The 21,469-nt window shown below is 43.9% G+C and overlaps 1 protein-coding gene and 1 pseudogene across 1 annotated transcript; both read right to left on the bottom strand.

The window, feature by feature from the left end:
• Positions 1 to 3,969: 3,969 nt before the first annotated feature.
• Positions 3,970 to 5,750, bottom strand: LOC128458343 (uncharacterized; annotated as a pseudogene).
• A 3,627-nt stretch (positions 5,751 to 9,377) lies between these two features.
• LOC128458344 (odorant receptor 131-2-like) lies at positions 9,378 to 10,431 on the bottom strand. The gene is made up of 2 exons (XM_053443133.1): positions 10,282 to 10,431; positions 9,378 to 10,145 (listed from the first exon to the last, which is right to left on the bottom strand). Exons 1-2 carry the CDS (start codon positions 10,429 to 10,431, stop codon positions 9,378 to 9,380), a joined length of 918 nt encoding a protein of 305 aa, XP_053299108.1.
• Between the last annotated feature and the right edge of the window lie 11,038 nt (positions 10,432 to 21,469).

The raw sequence follows: 21,469 nt of genomic DNA on the forward strand, positions 1-21,469 counted from the left end.
CAAGGGCATCCGCCCGAGTGCGCCTACCAGGTGCGCTGTTTTACTGATCAGCGTCAAACATTGTTATATACAGAACTGCGTCGTACAGCTAGGTACTAAAGCTAAGAATCTTCTGATTCCACTGATGTAAACCATTTCAAGATCCGATCACCACAGCCGGTACAATCAACGTCACAGACAGACCAGAAATAGAAAAAAGACGATAACAAAGTCGACGCGACTCACCTAAGAAGCTTCATATTAATCCACAGAGCGATAACATTCCAACAAAAATGGTAGTGGTACATTGCCAAAGGTCCAGACGATCCAATCCAGTAACATAATCAGTCCAAAACACACTATTGTTACGCCCCTGGTCTAGGGGAAACCAGAGACATAACATGTGGTGCGTCTCCCACTTTTTCCCACTCCCAAGCAGGCCAGTGTCACCACAATTTTAGTTTACGGGTAGCTTTTTATTTACACTTCAGAGGGAGAACAGGCCAAAACAACAAACAAAAACAAGCTATCTCCCTACCTTCCTGCTACAAACCAAAAATGTTAACAAAAAGACAAAAGCTTACCTAACTACTAAACCAGGAAACACAGGAGAAAAGGGTAAAAGAAAATGGCTTCTCCCTCCTACAGGGCTACCACACACAGTTTTCTATTTTCATCCATTCGCAAACAAAACAATAATTCAGCCCGACACTGGTCCTAGTTGGTTGTGGGAGAATTGGTGGAGAGAGGAAGACTGCAGTCAGTCAGTGGTTCAAGTAAGCTCCTCTCTTCGCTCTGGCCAATCCTGGAGCAGCAGTCAGGCGGCTCACGCCAATCAGCAGGTCCAACCTGCTAGCAATCAGGCACCCACACACACACACACACTCAAAGAGGAGGAACAGAACAGTAACACATATAGACAGTAACACATATAGACACTCAGGGTCGTAACACTATTACATCAGAGAATAGCCACTGTCCGCTGTTGCGTAATGTCAGCGCAGCCACCTCCTCCGTATAAACTGTGACGTACTCTCACTCGTAATTTCTGTTTGCATGTAAATAAAGATCTCCAAATGGTGGGTAGCAGCTCCTATTGGTTCAAGTGAGCTGTCAATCTAAACTTGACCCAATCGGAGCTGGCATGGGCTGTCATGGGCTGTCCACATAATCGAAAGAGCCTGCCCCCTCTTCTGACGTATAAAGGCTGAGCCAATTGCAACCGATTGTTCTGATGACTGGCGTATCGTTTAGCCAAAGAAATTTCCATAATAATGATGTGCTGTTTGAAGGGGGGAAAAAAAGGAGACACCACGCAAATCACTGCTCAACAGTGTCCAGCTGGTCCCAGAGCATTGTGCGCCCGTGTTTTAGTCCCCGCCGTGACTGCTACTTGTTGCTAAATTGTTTATTTGTATACATTTTAGTCAATTTGACCGGTTTTGTCTCCTTTGTATAAAAATATGATTTTCAGTGTAAAATTTGCCTTTTTAGCCTGGTTGGTTACTGTGGTTACAAAGGGTCCTTTGGAGTCTGTCAAATATACATTTTTAGTGTCATCAAATTTGAACTTGGGCTAGTCAAGGCTTCACGCTAGGGTCCCATTGTGTTTTCCAGCTCATAAGTCCCAGCTAGAGTCATCTGCAGGCATCTGTTTATTAAAAAATATTCAGGCAGAAATAAAAACCTTCTACTTCACTGTGGGCCAACTGCTATTACTCAATTCCAGTAGCACTTAGAGTGATTCTGAATGTTACCTTTCAAAAGAGACCAAGATCATGCATGTACTCCAAATGGTTCAAGAACAGCTTTCAATTTAATTTGGGTATTCCTCAGACAGACGTTTTAGGCGAATCTCACCCACCAAAGGGGAGGACAGAGGCTTATATACACAGAGGGAAGGCAGGGGCAATTAAACACAGGTGTAACACATGAGGACTGGGGAAGACAATCACCGACAGGAAGTGAAGACAGAAACAACACACAAGGAACAGAGACTACAAAATAAAGTAGGAAACAGAAACACAGAGTGCAAACATGAAAACAACTCAAACATAAACATTAGAGATCTACCAGTTAAACAGAAAACACTTACAGAATTTAGCCTGACAAATACAACCTTAATTGCCAGACTGTTACAATCTGATACTGAGGAGGAAACTGTATGGGAAGAGACAGTTTCTAAGGTTGACCTCTCCTCAGTTACACCTGGAGGCAGGCTGACAACCTGAGCAGCGTTCAGGACGCCCTGACTAGTCCTTATGAAAGGTGAATTTCGGTTGTCCCAACACTGACTACTGGAACGTACACTGTACCCCGGACAACCTATATAAGGCATGGTGAAACTAGCAACCCAGATGCTAAGGACTCAGGTTGCTCAAACAGAGCTCTTTGTCAAGTGAACTGTTCTGGACAGATACCAGCAACCGGTTCCCTCACTCCTCCATGTATATTCACTGCTTGATTGCCTTGGACTCTCACAATGCCAATGTGGCCCCCTGGAGCCTGGGCGGCAGACCGATGGCATTGCTGCAAGGCCGCAATAACAGGACCAGGCACCTGTGACGACTAGGGTGAATCAAAAAGAGAGGGCCCGAATTCGGCGAAGAGCTCTCGATAGCATTTGCATATCATGTTCATCCCCAAGATGCCAGGCACTGAAGACACGAAACCAGGTTTTTTTTTTCACAGCAAGAATCCCACAACGGGCATCACCTTGCCATTTAGTTCCACATCAAGCTCCAAGTAGCCTATATTTGGAATTGCTAGACCATTCGGTGCTCGGAGCTGTAGCCAGTGACAAGACCGAAGGCAATTGTGGCCCCAAGGTGCAAACTGCTCCAGAAAGAAGCTTTCAGTAACTGTGGACACCATGGAACCAGTGTTCACCAAGCATAAAGCAGTGACTCCTCCAATCAGGACATTAATGTTTGGACATGCAGCAATTAAGTCAGCAGTTACACTTCCCTGTGAGCCTGTAGACACCCCAACTGTGATGTGACTCTACAGCTCAGTGGGCTTCAGTTTTCCAATTGGCGGGAGAAATGGGACAGTACTGTGGTGCGTGGGTTCGACCCAGCTACTGAATTAGCAAGGCGTCAAAACGGAGCCCGCTCACCCTCACACTCCCGAGCAAAATGTCCAGGCTCTTAGCACCTTCTACAGATTAAAGGACCACCACGAAAAGTCTGAACTTAAGAGCAAGAAGCCTTTAGAGAGGCTACTGTCTGGGTGAGCTGGTTAAGCTGCTCCTGTTGACACTTTATAAGGTCCATCAACTCACTCAACCCTTGCCCCGGAGAAGTAACATGAGGGGCGGGTTAAAAGCGACCATGTACTCCATATTGGAGACCATAAGCTGATGGCAAGGAGGAGCTACGCCCCCTATCGCCCCCTGGAAGACCTTCCCTCTCCCACCTAATTGCCTCACCACGAAGCTCCAACAAGGTGACAGAAGGCTGGCATCTGACTAGTTGCTTGAGTTCCCGGCGAAGGGATCTATAAAGAACATGCTCCACAAACTGATCCCTGAGGAGGACATCTGAATTAGAAATCCCATCAGGTGCACACTGCTTAAACCGTGCAATTGAGGCCATGAGAGCTAGGGAAAACTCCTGCAACGTCTCTCCTTCGAGTTGGCGTTGAGAAAAGAAAGCCTGCTGTAAGGTCACATACGACTGAGCACAACCATATATCTCCTTTAAGATGGCAAGAACCTGGACTGGGACTCGCCGCTCCGCACTAGGGCAAGACTTAATCTCCTCCTTTGCCTCTCCCTCCAAATTGTCAAACATAAAAAGGGCCTGGTCAACAGCAAAAAGATGGCGAGCACACCTTGTCATGTCTTGTCATTGATTCTACTGGTCTTAGACCTTTTTTTATTTAGGATAGTACAACTTTATATTTGTTATACATGTCATTGATTAAAGAAACTGAATGGGATCAGTCCGTACACATATCACATCCTTCCACCTCCTTGCAGTAGCTAGGCTAGAAGAGCTCGTACCTCTGAGGCCCTTTGTTCCAATCAGGCTACAGCAAATGACTCACACTCAAAGAGATCAGTTATATAAATATGTGTGAGTTTCAAACATGCAAATAAACAATCAAAAAACATGATCTCTTTTGCAGAGGTAACAAAAATGTTTGAATTCATCATGTTTTGACCAGACTTGCAGTTCCTGTGTGTAGTTGGTTGCACTAACTTTACACAACAGATACCTCTTCAGATACCTCCTGAAAGTAATGTCTCGTATGCCATAGATGATTGGACTGATGGATCGTTGCAGGACCTACACAATAATATAATAAGCTCAGAGGAAGTCTCTATAAGTCTAAGGGAACCATTGCAGCAACACATTTAATAACTTAGGGGCTACATATGTGGTCATACAAAGCAGCAGTTGAAATCCATGGAGGAGGATTGTGTTTCTGGCTCTCTGGCCTTTTTGCTTGCTCTTTTTGCAGTGAACAGGATTCGGAAGTAAGTATAAAAGATAATGAGCCAAACTAAGACTAGAAACACTGTGTATGTGATATCCCTCTTCTTGGTAATGAGTAGACTTGGGAAGGCAGTTTGCCGCAGACTAAACACTCTGGAGTGGAAGAAGTCCAGTGGCTCTGTGGCCAAGGTGATGAAAAGATCAGGAAGAACTGACAACATGCTGGTCGCCCAGATTGAACCTATCAGCATCAAAGTCCTCCTGACGGTGCAGATCTGCAGAGGGAGGCTGATGGCGATGGAGCACTCAACCGCCCTGCAGGCCAGGTTCAAGGGGGGGTTTTCAATGGTGAGCAGAGTCATCAGGATGAATGTGCAGCAGTCGGAGTCGCTGAGTTTGTAGATGGTGTAGCTGATAACTGACAGGGTGATGTTCAGCGTCATTTGGATCATATCATTGACGACCAGGTGAATGAAAAGGATGTAGCGAGGATTCGTGTAGAAGATCTCGAAGATGATAGGAAACAACATGTGAAGGAGGATGTGGTTTGAAGACCTTTGCAAACTCTGGAGGTCTTAGTAACACACTTAACCGATATTGGTATCAGCACTTTGTTACTATTGAAAAAACAAAGAATAACAAAACCGCGATACTAATGTCCAAAACTTGTACAGCAGGTTTTATTGGACTTATTATTATTGGAGCTACTTAGAATGAAATATAGTCAGAAAACCAGAAGAATAGGCCATTTCCAGATTAATGTTGCTGTACAGTTTAGCTGGCGTACAGAAATAACACGATTCCTGTTTTTACCTTTATATCTGACCTCCACACTTTTCTAAAACAGAGAAGCCATGTTTTAGTTGGAAATCTCCGGGGCTTTGTGGATGGAAGTGAGGACAAAGTCACAGACAATACTTCGGGATCGTCTCTTATCATGACTCATCTAATTTCGTCCAAAGCAAAACATTGTAAACATCTATTGCAGATTACACAATCTGTTTCCTTTTCACAGCAGCACACACATGTCCAATGTCACATGAAATGCTATCTATGGGGTGTCTTTGGGAAAAGGGATGATTACTAGATCCTTTTAGATTTAAAATGAAAATGTCTTACTATGCGTGTAACCAGAACTGCCAATGATTCATTGAATGATTTATATTTATACACGTGAAAGGATGATCACACCTGGTGTTTGCAGTAGGTGTGAATGAGACCTGCAGTGATGTAGTTGATGACCACAACAATCACATTCTTGTCCACAGCTTTGGTGAAGGAGACTATGTACTTGATGAACACGGTCACGTTTGCGGATGACGAGTTCATCTCTTGACGTCTGAAAAGAAGAGATGAATATTCATTACTTATAAGTAAATATTTTCCATTCCAAATTATATGACCCTAACATATGTATATAAATACATTAAATGCATGAATACAATAACATTATAAATACAGTGTATTTGTCCCTTTATTTAAATTTGTAAAAGTCTCACCTGCCGGAGAGAGCAGCATAAACAAAAACTAATATTCAGTCGATATGCAAATCAGCGTCATGCACAAAAATAACAGCTATGTCGATTCACATGTAAACAGTTTGAAATTATTTTGCTCAATAATTCCAGTGAAAATGTAGGATGGGCCCTGTCTTTACTCTTTGAAATTCACTTCATCCAAATGATCCGGCTCTGAACCTTTCAGATCCTCATGAACATTATCTCAGGGGAAAAGGGGAAGTTATTTCAAAACTCCTTTGTAGTGTAGTTATATATTGTGAGTCACAGGGAGAGTCATCTGTATTGTTCTCTACGCACATAGACACAGGCAGGTGGGAGGAAGCAGAGGAGGCTCTGATAGAGAAAAGCCAAGCAATAAAGAAGTCCGTAGATATACAGAGAGTGCGACTTAGCAGCAGCATGCAGAGAACTCTGCTGAACAAGATTACCATAGACTTTAGGAAAACCTAAAATACAGTGGTTTCAAACTGCAGTTGCATCTGTCGTTGTGGTGTTTTAATAAAGAGCAGACTGTGTAAACCAGTCAAGTTCTGATTAATAATAACCAAGCACTTTCCAAACCTTTATAAAGCCGGGTTCACTCATTAAACTGTATTCTCTTCTTATCATTCATGTGAGTTACATCGACCCGTGTCAACATCTGTCAGCAGGAAGGAAAAGAAACACGAAGAAATAAACCACAAGAATAAAAACACAAACAAACAGGCATCTGTAGGTGAAAAGACACATCTGCAACAAACCATCTTAGTTCTGCCCCGGTGATGAAATATCAGCTGCCAGGGGGTGTGTACAGCAGGCGGTACTTACCTCAGGTAATGTACTCGAACCTGGAGACAAACAGCACCACACAGGCTCAAACTTTATATATGGTGTCTGTCGGCGTGTTCGTTTATCCCAAATATGAAAAAAAACTCGGTCTGTTCTAATTCAAGTATTTATTTAGAAGCAATGAAAGCATAACAGGCATAGATATGGGCATTCATGCACAGCCTTGGTTAAATCAGTTAGCACGGGGACCACAATAATCGCGCCGAACAGAAGGCGTTTGTAATAATTATAACAGCAGGTATAATGTGATAAGTTAAAATAATGAAGTGGTATCACCGCAAATCAATTTGGTTCTCCCTTGTTGGTGCACAGGCCTAGTCCCACGCCTCTTGGCACTGGAATCCAGGAAGTGACTAGGAGCCACTCCCAGTCATGCTCCTACTCTGATAGTTGCTGGGCAACTCTCCCTACCTTCCCTAGTTCAATGTTGTGTTTCATAAACTAGCCTTGACTCGGCTAACATATTCTGGGTCTGCGTTGTTTGTTCATTGGAGTGAGGAATATTGTGTTCCTGCTCTTATCGGCTGTATGTTCTGTTTGTATAAACATTCAGATCCTCGAAACCAAAACAACACCCCTCTGTCTGTTCCCCAGAACTTATCAGACCTTTTAGCAAGAAAGGTGTGAGACTGACCAGCGTTGTGACGCACACACATTTCCAGTTTATTTCAAGATTAAACACTAGGAAGAAAAATATATAATTTGTATGAAGGCCTTCTATCTGGCCCAAGCGGCTCCTGCCCCCACCCTTCTTTCATTTGTTTAGAGTTCTGTTTCCATAAACATCTTCACTCACATCCACCCAGAGAAGCTAAGATTAAAAATCCCAACAGTTGTCACTCCTGTCCAGGAAAACAGATTTACTGAGCCTCATTGTTTAGTACTATAATAAAATGTTGAAATAAAGTGCACTATATAATAATTTTTTTCATAGCATTGACCTTTGCTCATGGTATATGGGAGAGCGGGGTGATGTGGGACATCGGGTGATGTGAAACACCCCCTGTATCTAGGCAACGGAACACATTTGTGGTCATGTGACTATTATGTTTTCAAGCGCCTCCCATTCCCCCCTTGCCATGAAGGAGAAGTTGGTGCTGGTGCTGTGGAAAGTATGTTTTTTCACAAAAATTTGTATTTTGCATGTTAAAGTAAATGTTCTTGCTTTGAACTTAATCAACTGTGGTGTCAAAACAAATTGAATCAGGTAGAAAAACTTATATCGTATATGTTGGTGAACTTCCAACATATAAAACCATGTGAATGATGCTAGCTGAAGATTAGCCTGCATTGCTAAAAGATGTTGTTTTTCAAAAATTGTGGCTTCGGGGTAAAGTGGGACAAATGCTCTGCGGTAAAGTGGGACACAAGACCACTTTTTTTAAAACAATCATATTTTCACTGCCCTTTGTCCTGAAGACATCTGATCATTTCCATTGCTAGAAAACATCCTGAATTAATTGGAAATGTGTACATTTTACTGATATATCATTTAAGCTCGCCTAGAGGGGAGCAAATGTAGAAAATGTCCCACATTACTCCACTCTCCTGTTGCGGGTGGAAATCAAAGGAGAGGAGTCGTCGTTCTCAAGTTGAAGTTAAGCAAGTTTATTCAGAGGTCACAGGTCAGGAAAACGCGGTGTCCAGCAATTGAACATGCATGGGTCTCTAGTTCTACGCAGGAGGCTGCACAGGAAGAAAGACGCTTAAACAGAGTGCGCACATAGATTATATATTGTTATATTGGGCATGACTGGGGTTCGTCTTGGATTGGTCAAAACTAGATGGAGGCCGCTGCATCTAGAAGGGACAGTGCCTCATCCTCTTGGAATGACTCGTGATGAAGATGTCGTACGTGCACTCCGTTGTCGTGGTTACCAGAGGTGATAATGTTGCTGTATCAGTGCAGCTGCGTTAGTGTGCTATCTGGGAGAGATTGTGGGCCAAGGTCTACTCACTGTCTCTGTGCGAACTGAATCAGGGAGCTGGGATGTGTGATATAAAGTGTTGACTATGAGTAAAAGGTATAAGGAATATATGTGGTATATCAATATGAGTATGTATTATGTGTTTGGTGTATGTCAATATGTGTATGTGTTATGTGTTTGGTGTTTGGTGTATGTCAATACTCCCCTACCAGGTTTTATATTTATTTTAAGCCTGGTGTACTCACGCCTGAAAGTTAAGTTGGTATCTTTTAGAAAAAGGTGTTATCTGCACTGAGGGAAACAATCCTGATTTGCATTTGTAAAGCTCAGATCATTGTCATTTGCATGTGAAAGCCTCCCCTAGGCTTAGGAGCAGGGGGGTCACCTCCTTACATTCCAAGGCTTGTAAAACTGCCAGAATTTGGTAAACCCGCCTCAATTCCTGACAGTTTTATGTTGTGCCTGCAGATTCCTGTGAACAGCCGTTAACCGAGAATTCTCCCAAAATTTCCTGCGACACGTACCGACACAAACTCTTCTTTTCATGCAGTGTAATGTGATAAAATACTTTTTATTAATTAGGTTTTTACTACATATATCATGCATATGGATGGATGTGAAGGCGAAGAGCTGCGAGCCTGTAATTCTTGGTTGTGAAATCATCCGCGACCTCCTGATTCTTACTGTGGCTTCACTCTGCAAATCAGATACCTCTTCAGATACCCCCTGAAAGTTTTGTCTCGTACGCCGTAGATGATTGGACTGATGGACCGGGGCAGAATCTGGACTATGATATAAGTAGCAAAGAGGCAGTCAGTGTAATTCTTAGGAAACCATTGCCGGAGAGCCTGTTTTAACAGTGCCTCTACGTACGTGGCCATACACAACAGGACTTGAAACCCGTGGAGGAGAATTGTGTTTCTGGCTTTCTTAGCGTCTTTGCTAGCTGTTTTAGCAGTGAACATTATTCTGAAGTAGGTGTAAAAGATGATGAGCCAAACTATGAAGAGATAAATAATATAGGTGGTGTCCCTTTTCTTGAGGATGTGGGGATTTCGAAAGGCAGTTTCCCTGAGGCAGAACACTCTGGAGTGGAAGAAGTCCAGTGGCTCTGTGGCCAAGGTGATGAAAAGATCAGGAAGAACTGACAACATGCTGGTCGCCCAGATTAAACCAATTAGCATCAAAGTCCTCCTGACGGTGCAGATCTGCATGTGGCGAAGAGGGAGGCTGATGGCGACGTAGCACTCGACCGCCATGCAGGCCAGGTTCAGAGGGGTGTTTTCAGTGGTAAACAGAGCAATCAGGATGAAGGTGCAGCAGATGGAGACGTTGAATTTGTAGATGGTGTAGCTGATAACGAACAGGGTTACGGTCAGCGTCATTTGGATCATGTCATTGACGACCAGGTGAATGAAAAGGATGTAGCGAGGATTCGTGTAGAAGATCTGGAAGGGATCAAATAAATAAGTTTTTATCAAGTAAATGATTTAAAATGAAAAAATATTACTGTGCGTGTAACCAGAGTTGCAGACGATTCATTGAAAGATTTTTCTATTCATACTCGTGAAAGGATTATCACACCTGGTGTTTGCAGAAGGTGTGAATGAGACCTGCATTGATGTAGTTGATGGAGATGCTGAGAACCACAACAATCACATTCTTGGCCACAGCTTTGGTGAAGGAGTCTCTGTACTCGATGACCACGGTCACGTTGGTGGATGACGAGTTCATCTCTTGACGTCTGAAGATCTGATGACAGAGAAAACATTATAGTTTTTACAATAGAGTGTTATTGACAAGGAAAGGTCACAGAATATATTTCTGTCAGTATCATAGTAAAAACATCATGTTTGTTAAACTAAGGGCAGTTTAACTGTTTAAGTTGGATGTATTTCTATTTAAAAACAAGTGCTGTACATTCTAAAAACATTCATAATTAAATGATTTAATACAATATTCCAAACTTAAATCATTATTATGTCCTGTTAGAGAATCACATTATGACAGTGAGTCAGATCCGCAACATGATATTTCAATGGTATCACAATGAAGACTCTTACATTTTTTTCGGAAAGTAATTATCTATCCAAATTCAACACAAGGCTCAATATTAAGTAAATAGATTCATTTTTAACAAACAGGTTTCACAATGAAACTTAACTGTTATATATATTTCTTTAAAGTTTGTTCAAAATTCTTATTTCTTATAAAATCTTATTTGCCTTTTTTGAGTCAAAGGTCTTGACAATGGATATTTTGTGAAGCTCTTTTTATCACTCAATTAATACAAAAATACAGTGAGCAGCTCTTAAATATCTACATTTCCCCATGGTTGTAAGAATAATATACTGTATAAATAAGACTGTGAATAAATGAAAAAAAATCTCAGTAAAAACATATATAAAGATGATCAATTGTGTCAAACAAATATCTAAATGTCTAAATGTTACATTTGTCTGAAAGAAAACATGGAAGCAAAATATGCCAAAATATAAAACTGACGAATACATAAAAAAACACGTTAATGAATGAAGCGTCTCACCTTTAAACTACTAAATCATCTGAAGGAACTGTTTTTGTAAAATAAAAGTTGAGAACGTTCATTTATTTATCACCCTTATTAATTAATATTGCAGTAATGAACTAAAATGAACATTAAGTGTACTCGTTATAAAATGTAAACATGGTATTTTTAAACAGAATCTGCGCTTTCAGTCATTTTAGCTTTTTCCAATAGTTTACATCAGAGGTTTGAGGAGTCTGAGGAGACTTGGTCGTGATCAGGAACTTGAAATATACAATATCATTCAAAAGAAGAGGAAAGATTCAACGTTAAACTAACGGAAATACACCAGTAAAACCACAAACTAGCCTGTGTAAGCACATCTTCAGAAACAGGACAGCGTACAGTACAGTTCACAGCTATCAGAGGAACATGAAAAAGGAATAACATGACATTATTTTTCATAAATTAAATACATCAGTTTCCAACAGTGGAAACAGAACTCACCTCAGTTGCTGCATAACATCACCAACACTGGTGCTTCAGAAACACGCCGAGGTTTTATGTTGTGTGGTCAGCAATCATCCAAGGAATTTTGTGTGTGTGTGAGTGTGTGTGTGGCAGGTGAACAGCTGCGCACAAAGATGTTCAATATATTTGTGTATGTGTATTTATGTGAAATCGTACTTCCCCAGCGAATCAAACACAAAGCACTGGATGGGTCCTGGTAGTTTAGGATTAGAGTTGTTGTTTATTGTTAAGTAAAAAGTGAGTGGCAGTAGGGGGGGGGTTGTTGCTGGAATGCTGATTGAGGATTGTTCATCAATCAATCAATCAATAACATTTTATTTGTAAGCCCATATTCACAAATTACAAATCGTCTCATAGGGCTTTAACAGGGTGTGACATCCTCTGTCCTTAACCCTCAGCAAGAGTAAGGAAAAACTACTAAAAACCCTTTTAACAGGGTAAAAATACGTAGAAACCTCAGAGAGAGCCACATGTGAGGGATCCCTCTCCCAGGACGGACAGAAGTGCAATAGATGCCACGTGTAGGAAAACATCATCCAGATTAAAGTTTTTAGCAGCATTGATGAGGGTAAACATCCCGAAGGACAACCCCAACATGACATGCAAAGCAGTCCCGCTGCAATCACAGTCCATGGTCAGCCACCAGCAGGGGTGGACTGGCCATCTGGCATACCGGGCATCGTCCCGGTGGGCCGTTGACCCAATGTGGGCCGGTCTGGTCCGCTATGTTTTTTTTTCCATTTTTTTTTTCTCTTCTTCCTCTCTAAATTCCCTCCAATTGGGCCGGCCAATTGGCTACAGAGGGCTAGCAGTGTGTTGCCAGCATCGACACATATTATTGGTCTATTGTTTGTCATTGTCAATCAATCATGGGCTGACAGGCTCAGAGAGCCCTGACAGTGCTTTCAATCACAACACAAACCAGGGTGGGGCGGGACCTCATTCCATTGGCGGGGGGGAGTCGCGGGACGGGCTGCTGCTGAGACAGAAACTTAAAATGGATAATAAGAGTTAAAAACGCCCGGGTGGCGCTGAGAAGCATCGGGGAAAAAAGCTGAAGTCTCTGGAGGTGGAGGCTGCTAAATGTGCCAAACTGGCGGACCTGTTTGGTGCCGGGTTCACCAGCCCAGCAGCAGCAGGTGCGCCGGGAGACGAGCGAGGAGGACTCGACAATGATGAGCAAGTGGAGGCAGACATGGTAAGTAACGTTGGACTGGGGCTGGCTAGGCTACATTTTTTAGACATGTCCAAAACAAAGTAGAAAACGTTTTTGATTTTGTTTTAATATGCCGAAATGTGATATTATGGGTTATTATTGTTCAGATGATTTAGCTAAGCTAGCTAAGAGCTGCTAACGTTGTTTACTGTTGCCATAGCTGAGCTGTAAATAGAGATGCAGAATCAAGCTGTATTGAAAACAGAATACAAGTAAACCTATAGGGAATAATTAGTTTAATTTAAAATATTTGCCATTGAATTTATTGTAATCTTTCAATTAATTTATTGTTTACTGAGGTGATAACTATTTAATAGGTATAATTTGTGTGTAAATGTTCCACTGATAAGGTGAGAAATATTTAATATTATTGTTATTATCACACAAGTTTTATTGTGCTTATGTGTTGATCCTTAATGGTGTGATCATGTACACTAAATGATAAATTATTCTCCATTACAGGTTGTTGTGATATATTTGAGGAGTCGTTCTCCCTCTGTTTTATATGTGGACATTTGGGACCACTGTTAGAATTTGGTAAGTTTATCATGTATTTTTTAATGTATAAATTCATACTTCATAATTATAATAATTTTCAAAAGGTTTTAAAAGAAACACACATCCAAAAAGTTCTCAACTCTAGGTGCAGGACAGAGGAAAACATTTTCTTTATTTTTCAGACATTATAATGTTTCCATGTCCTTCTCAGGTCGACCACTTGACATGTGAGAGCCTGAGGAGTTGTTTTCCAGACACAGGTTGAGCTGGCAGGGGCGTCACCCTGGGCCTGCCCTTTTGGGCTGGGCTTCAGCTGCAGATCTAAAGGCTGCTTCCAGGGGCATGGGGCCCTCAGCCTTTGTTTTTCTTTGCTTCTGCACCTTACAACATACATCACACCTTATTGTCACACATCCAAACACTGTTAACACCACTGACGCGTAACATATTTTACACATCCCACTACGTAGTTAGAGCTATCTTGATTTGGAGTTAAATAAATTTACTTTTGGCTTGAGAGGTTTGTGTGTGGCCTCCCTTCTTGTTGCCATCTTTGAGATAGGTGGTAACAGTAGTATGCATGAGAGAAGACGCCACGAGATTTGTGGACTTCTATGTGGTGTCCGCTGATAACGTAGTGGGCTGGTCTGGACAGACAATGCCAGGGCTGAATTTTTGTCCCAGTCCACCCCTGGCCACCAGTAGGACCACGATCCACCATCCAGACCAGACGCCACTCCAGACCTCAGTCTGGACATTTAAATTTGTGAAAAAAAATTGGTTAGAAAATAAATCTTTTTTTTTTTACATTAAAAAAATTCTAATCAACCAAACATTTCGCGACCCCCCTGCAGTACCTCCGCGGACCCCCTAGGGGTCACGGACCCCTGTTGAAGACCTCTGATCTAGCCTATTTCTATTCATTTATCTATCAATTGTAAAATATTTTCCCATATATTCCCGTATATGCCAGTTAATCCCATGGAAAGTTTCCAATTTTGAATATTCCCGGAATTTTGCAACCCCAGTCATGTCCCATAATATACTGATATAGTGATACTCAGATTACAACATTGATTTATTGTTCCTCACTGAGACGTGGCTGCATCCTGATGAATATGTCAGTCTAAATGAATCTACTCCCCCCAGTCATATAAATTCACACGTTTCCCGAGGATTCGGCCGAGGAGGTGGAGTTGCTGCTATTTTTAATTCCAGTCTATCAATTAATCCTAAACCAAACTCAGCTACAATTCATTTGAATGTCTTGTTCTTAGTCTTCCACGCCAATCCAGGAAACACCAACAGCCAATCATACTTGCTGTAGTTTACCGTGCTCCGGGGGCTTATGCTGAATTTTTTACGGAAGTCCCTGAGTTTTTATCAAACCTACTCCTAAAGACCGATAAAATTATTATTGTTGGTGACTTTAATATACATGTTGACAATAAGAAAGATTGCCGTAGCGTAGCATTTAGTTCAATACTAGACTCAATTGGTTTCAGTCAGTGTGTACACCAACCTACTCATTGTTGTAACCACACACTTGACCTTATATTATAAACATTTAACAATACTTCCGCGCAATCCAATTCTATCAGACCATAATTTAATAACCTTAGATTTTTCATTATCTGTAAATATACCACTAATAAAAAACAAATTTTCTAGATGTCTACCTGATAGTCTCATCTCATCTCATCGTCATCCGCTTATCCGGGGTCGGGTCGCGGGGGGAGCAGCTCAAGCAGGGGGCCCCAGACTTCCCTTTCCCGGGCCACATTGACCAGCTCTGACGGGGGGATCCCGAGGCGTTCCCAGGCCAGTGTTGAGATATAATCTCTCCACCTAGTCCTGGGTCTTCCCCGAGGTCTCCTCCCCACTGGACGTGCCTGAAACACCTCCCAAGGGAGGCGCCCAGTGGGCATCCTTACCAGATGCCCGAACCACCTCAGCTGACTCCTTTCTAAGTAAAGGAGCAGCGGCTCTAATCCGAGTCCCTCACGGATGACTGAGCTTCTCACCCTATCCCTAAGGGAGACGCCAGCCACCCTTCTGAGAAAACTCATCTCGGCCGCTTGTACCCGCGATCTCGTCCTTTCGGTCATCACCCAGCCCTCATGACCATAGGTGAGGATAGGAACGAAGATCGACCGGTAGATCGAGAGCTTTGCCTTGCGGCTCAGCTCTCTTTTCGTTACAACGGTGCGGTAAAGCGAACGCAATACCGCCCCCGCTGCTCCGATTCTCCGGCCAATCTCACGCTCCATAGTACCCTCACTCGCGAACAAGACCCCGAGGTACTTGAACTCCTTCACTTGGGCTAAGGACTCATTTCCTACCCGGAGTAAGCAATCCATCGGTTTCCTGCTAAGAGTCATGGCCTCAGATTTAGCGGTGCTGATCCTCATCCCAGCCGCTTCACACTCGGCCGCCAGCCGATCCAGTGAGTGCTGAAGGTCACAAGCCGATGATCCAATGAGGACCACATCATCCGCAAAAAGCAGTGACGAGATCCTCAGACCACCGAACTGCAACCCCTCCCCACCACGACTACGCCTCGATATCCTGTCCATGTATATCACAAACAGGATTGGTGACAAGGCGCAGCCCTGGCGGAGACCAGCACCCACTGAGAACGAAACTGACTGGCTGCCGAGGACCCGAACACAGCTCTCGCTTTGGGAGTACAGAGATTGGATGGCCCTGAGGAGAGACCCCCTTACCCCATACTCCCGCAGCACCTCCCACAGTTTCTCCCGGGGGACCCGGTCATACGCCTTCTCCAGATCCACAAAACACAAGTGGACCGGATGGGCATACTCCCAGGCCCCCTCCAGGATCCTTGCGAGAGTGAAGAGCTGGTCCGTAGTTCCACGTCCGGGGCGAAAACCGCATTGTTCCTCTTCAATCTGAGGTTCGACGATCGGCCGAACCCTCCTTTTCAGCACCTTGGAGTAGACTTTACCAGGGAGGCTGAGGAGTGTGATACCCCGATAATTGGTACACACTCTCTGGTCCCCCTTTTTGAACAGGGGAACCACCACCCCGGTTTGCCACTCCTTTGGCACTGTACCCGACTCCCACGCGATGTTGAATAGGCGTGTCAACCATGACAGCCCCTCAACACCCAGAGCCTTTAGCATTTCTGGCTGGATCTCATCAATCCCTGGGGCTTTGCCACTGCGGAGATGTTTGACTACCTCAGTGACCTCCACCAGGGAAATTGACGACGAAACACCATCAACCTCGAGCTCTGCCTCCAACATAGAGGGCGTGTTATTCGGATTCAGGAGTTCCTCAAAGTGTTCCTTCCAACGTCCGACGACCTCCTCAGTTGAGGTCAACAGAGTCCCATCCTTGCTGTACACAGCTTGGATGGTTCCCCGTTTCCCCCTCCTGAGGTGCCGGATAGTCTTCCAGAAACACTTTGGTGCCGACCGAAAGTCCTTCTCCATGACCTCTCCGAACTTCTCCCACACCCGCTGCTTAGCCTCCGACACGGCAGCAGCTGCAGCCCTTCGGGCCTGTCGGTACCCTGCAACCGAGTCAGGAGTCCTCCAGGCTATCATATCCCGGAAGGCCTCCTTCTTCAATCGGACGGCTTCCCTGACCACCGGTGTCCACCACGGTGTCCGAGGGTTACCGCCCCTTGAGGAACCTAAGACCCTGAGGCCACAGCTAGCCGCCGCAGCTTCAGCAATGGAGGCTTTGAACACTGCCCACTCCGGCTCAATGTCCCCAACCTCCACAGGAATGCCAGAAAAACTCCGCCGGAGGTGTGAGTTGAAGATACCTAGGACGGGGGCCTCCTCCAGACGTTCCCAGTTCACCCGCACTACTCGTTTGGGCTTACCAGGTCTATCCGGAAATTTCCCCCATTCCCTGATCCAACTCACAACCAGATGGTGGTCGGTTGACAGTTCCGCCCCTCTCTTTACCCGAGTGTCCAAAACATGCGGCCTCAGATCAGATGACACGATCACAAAATCGATCATTGATCTTCGGCCTAGGGTACTCTGGTACCAGGTACACTTATGAGCACCCTTATGTTCGAACATGGTGTTTGTTATGGATAATCCATGACTAGCACAGAAGTCCAATAACAAACGACCGCTCGGGTTCAGATCAGGGAGGCCGTTCCTCCCCACCACGCCTCTCCAGGTATCTCCATCGTTGCCCACGTGGGCGTTGAAGTCACCCAGCAGAACTACGGAGTCCCCTACTGGAGCCCCATGCAGGACTCCATTCAGGGTCTCCAAGAAGGCCGAGTACTCTGAGCTGCTGTTTGGTGCATACGCACAAACAACAGTCAGAGTTTTCCCCCCTACAACCCTTAGGCGCAGGGAGGCGACCCTCTCGTCTACCGGGGTAAACTCCAACACCGCGGCGCTCAGCCGGGGATTTATGAGTATCCCCACACCCGCCCGGCGCCTCACGCCCTTGGCAACTCCGGAGAAGAATAGAGTCCAACCCTTATCCAGGAGTACGGTACCAGAGCCGAGACTGTGCGTGGAGGTAAGCCCCACCAGATCTAACTGGTAGCGCTCCACCTCCCTCACAAGCTCCGGCTCCTTTCCCCACAGCGAGGTGACGTTCCACGTCCCCAGAGCCAGCTTCTGCCGCCCGGGTCTGGTCCGTCGAGACCCCTGACCTTCGCTGCCACCCATGTGGCTGCGCACCCGACCCCAACGGGTCTTCCCACAGGTGGTGGGCCCATGAGATGAAGAGAGGGGGGTAGCCACGTAGTTTCTTCGGGCTGTGCCCGACCGGGCTCCGTGGCAAACCCGGCCACCAGGCGCTCGCCATCGAGCCCTCCGTCTGGGCCTAGCTCCAGACGGGGGCCCCGGGCTTCCTCCGGGCCGGGTCACATCTCCTCTTCCGTCGATATTCATTGAGGCTTTTTGAACCATTCTTAGTCTGGCCCCTCACCTGAGACCACTCTGCCATGAGAGACCCTACCAGGAGCACAAGGCTCCAGACAACACAGCCCTCAGGTTCACAGGGACACGCAAACCTCTCCACCACGATAAGGTGACGGTTCCAGGAGAGGCTACCTGATAGTGCTGTAGCTAAATTTAAGGAAATAAATTCCGATTACATTTAAACCTGTATTATCCTCGATCCCAAAATAGCAATATCTGTATGACCTTTTTTAATAATGAAATTCGAACTATTCGAAATAAAATCAACCATCTCCTGCCCTCAATTGGCACTAATACCCGACCAAGATCAGAAATCTCAGAAACGGCTGAGAATCCTACCCATTATTTAGACAGCTCCCCTGTGTAAATAAGATACTGTTACCCCTCAGATGCTGAGGTGCAAATAGTATTGGATTAGTGCATCTGAACTTCTAGGGACAACAAAGAATCAACACAAAAGAATAAACAAGTGCCTCTTGCGTCTACCGAAGAACACTAATAGACCACAGTGTAAGCACTAAAAAATTCTGTAAATATCACTAAACATGGACCTTTCATCATTATCAGGAATGATACTCAATGCCTCTTATGATAAATCAGCAAAGGGAAACAAGATCTAGGCACACATAATATGATAGTTTCTCTTTTGTAAACAGTTGTTTTTTTGTTTGTGAGGGCCGGCGGAGCTACCAGAGGTTCGAGGGAACTGCGATGGCTTAAAACCAACATGGGATTTTCTCGACGAAACGGGATTATTGCCTGGGAGACACTTAATGGATTACCGCAAAGACTGAACATTTTCTGGGCACTTGGAAGGTGGTGAGGATAGCGTGGACATTGTTCTGATGGTTTGCGTCAACTCACCACGCCACACCTGCATACTTTTAGTTTGGGTCGTTGCTTGGGGATTATGTTATGAACCTGGGGGGGGGGGGAATATTGATGTATGGGATATGTGTAAATAGTGTGTTTATGTTCACGTGTCCGCCTTTGTTTGCGGGCACAAGCCCAGGTGGTATGTGGGGGTGATGGTGTTTTGTGTAATACAGATTATTGTACGCAACCTGTCTGGGTTTATTTCGTTTATATATATATTATTTCATGTGTGGTGAGACCGATGAGGAGGTTATCGATCCAAACAGTGATCATTCGTTTATTATAAAAAATAGCAGGACAGGTCCACCCCTGCTCCTTAAAAATAATAGCGTAGGGGAGAGTGGGGTAATGTGAGAATTTTTTTACATTTTTTACATTTGCTCCCCTCTAGGCTAAGGGGTAAAGTGAGACAGACCAGAGAAATAAAGGGGGTAAAGTGATCCACTTACTTTTGCCCCTTTAGAACCACCATAACAACACATGTTGTAATAGTTCAAATCCTGACAGCTAGATTGACAACCACACATTCCAAAACTAATATCGGACTAGTAACAGAATCATGGGGATTGGTCAATTAAGCACATTTATGATTATTATGATTCATGTGATCTCTTGCACACCCTAGCTTACCTGCACATTGTTTCTCTGTCCTATTGGCGAGGACATTGTTTTTCTCTGTGTATTCAAATGCCAGTTCAGGGCACTTAACTGGAGCAAGGCCATGGAACTGGTCAGCTAGTTGTTTCAAGTGTTTGGCAAGCTCCTCCTCCATCTCATCTGGGAATATTCTCTTTGCCTCAGCAACTGCACCCCAGGCTACAGATTTTACTTCCCCTTTCTCTATTTTCTTTATGAATCTTTTGAGGGTTGTCTTGTCATTATTTTTATCCCTTCCAGCTTTTCTTAAGGACTTCTTTCCTTGCATGACCTCAGTGGCTGCACTCTCCATCTCTGCGAGGGGTGTTTGGCCCCATGTTGTCTTCCTGGTGTAGTTTCTTGGCATGATGGCTTTTCTACAATGTTTATGACATTAAAAATAAAAAATGTTAATGTCATAAACATATTTAATTACACTAAAATATGTTTAAGACTAAACTTAACTTGTGCTTCATGTCTCACTTTACCCCACAGCATTTGTCTCACTTTACCCCACAGCCAATATTTTAGATAAAACAACATCTTTTAGCAATTCAGGCTAATCTTCAATTAGCATCAATCACATGGTTTTATATGTTGGAAATTCATCAACATGTATGATATAAGTTTTTCTTCCTGAATTAATTTGTTTTGACACAATAGTAGATTAAGTTCCAAGCAAGAAAATTTACTTTTACATGCAAAATACACATTTTTGTGAAATACCCCGCTCTCCCCTAGTAATTTTCCCCTGTGGTCTTAAACATGGCGAATTGTTACAAACCTTTTAGTATAAAATAAAATGAAAATCTACTAATGGAGAGCTATGATGGAGGCTTTTTTTCTTCAAACATGTTCAATTATCAAACATAATTTACCTGCATTTGATTGATTTTGGCAATATTAGTGCATTAGAAGTGAGGCAGTAGAGGCACGCGTAGAACAAACCTCCGCTGCTCAAGTAACAAAGCCAAGTTTGAGAATATACGAAGTAGAAAGTACAGAAATGTGTGTTCTAATGTAGCGAGTAAAAGTAAAAAGTCGTCAGGAAAATAAATACTCAAGTAAAGTACAGATATGTGAAAAATCTACTTAAGTACAGTAACAAAGTATTTCTACTTCTCTACTTCCCACCACTGTCCACTAGGAAACATTATCAGGACACACTCACTGAATAAAATTTTATTTGTATAGCCCATATTCACAAATTACAATTCGTCTCATAGGGCTTTAACAGGGTGTGACAACCTCTGTCCTTAACCCTCAGCAAGAGTAAGGAAAAACTAATAAAACCCTTTTAACAGGGTAAAAATAAGTAGAAACCTCAGAGAGAGCCACATGTGAGGGATCCCTCTCCCAGGACGGACAGAAGCGCAATAGATGCCACGTGCAGGAAAACATCATCAAGATTAAAGTCTTCAAGATTAAAGATTAAAGTCTCTAGCAGCATTTGATGAGGATAAACATCCCGAAGGACAACCCCAACATGACATGCCAAGCAGTCCCGTTGCGATCACAGTCCATGGTCAGCAACCAGCAGGACCACGATCCACCATCCAGACCAGAACGCCACTCCAGTCCTCA

This window comes from Pleuronectes platessa, chromosome 16 (assembly GCF_947347685.1).
Source record: "Pleuronectes platessa chromosome 16, fPlePla1.1, whole genome shotgun sequence".
NCBI classification, from domain to species: domain Eukaryota; kingdom Metazoa; phylum Chordata; class Actinopteri; order Pleuronectiformes; family Pleuronectidae; genus Pleuronectes; species Pleuronectes platessa.

Bases quoted from the DNA above. Each gene is read 5' to 3' on its own strand.
- LOC128458344 (XM_053443133.1), bottom strand. From the start codon at position 10,431: ATGAACTCGTCATCCACCAACGTGACCGTGGTCATCGAGTACAGAGAC. The intron at 10,146-10,281 runs GTGTGATAATCC...GATCCCTTCCAG, and splicing joins ACACCTTCTGCAAACACCAG to ATCTTCTACACGAATCCTCG.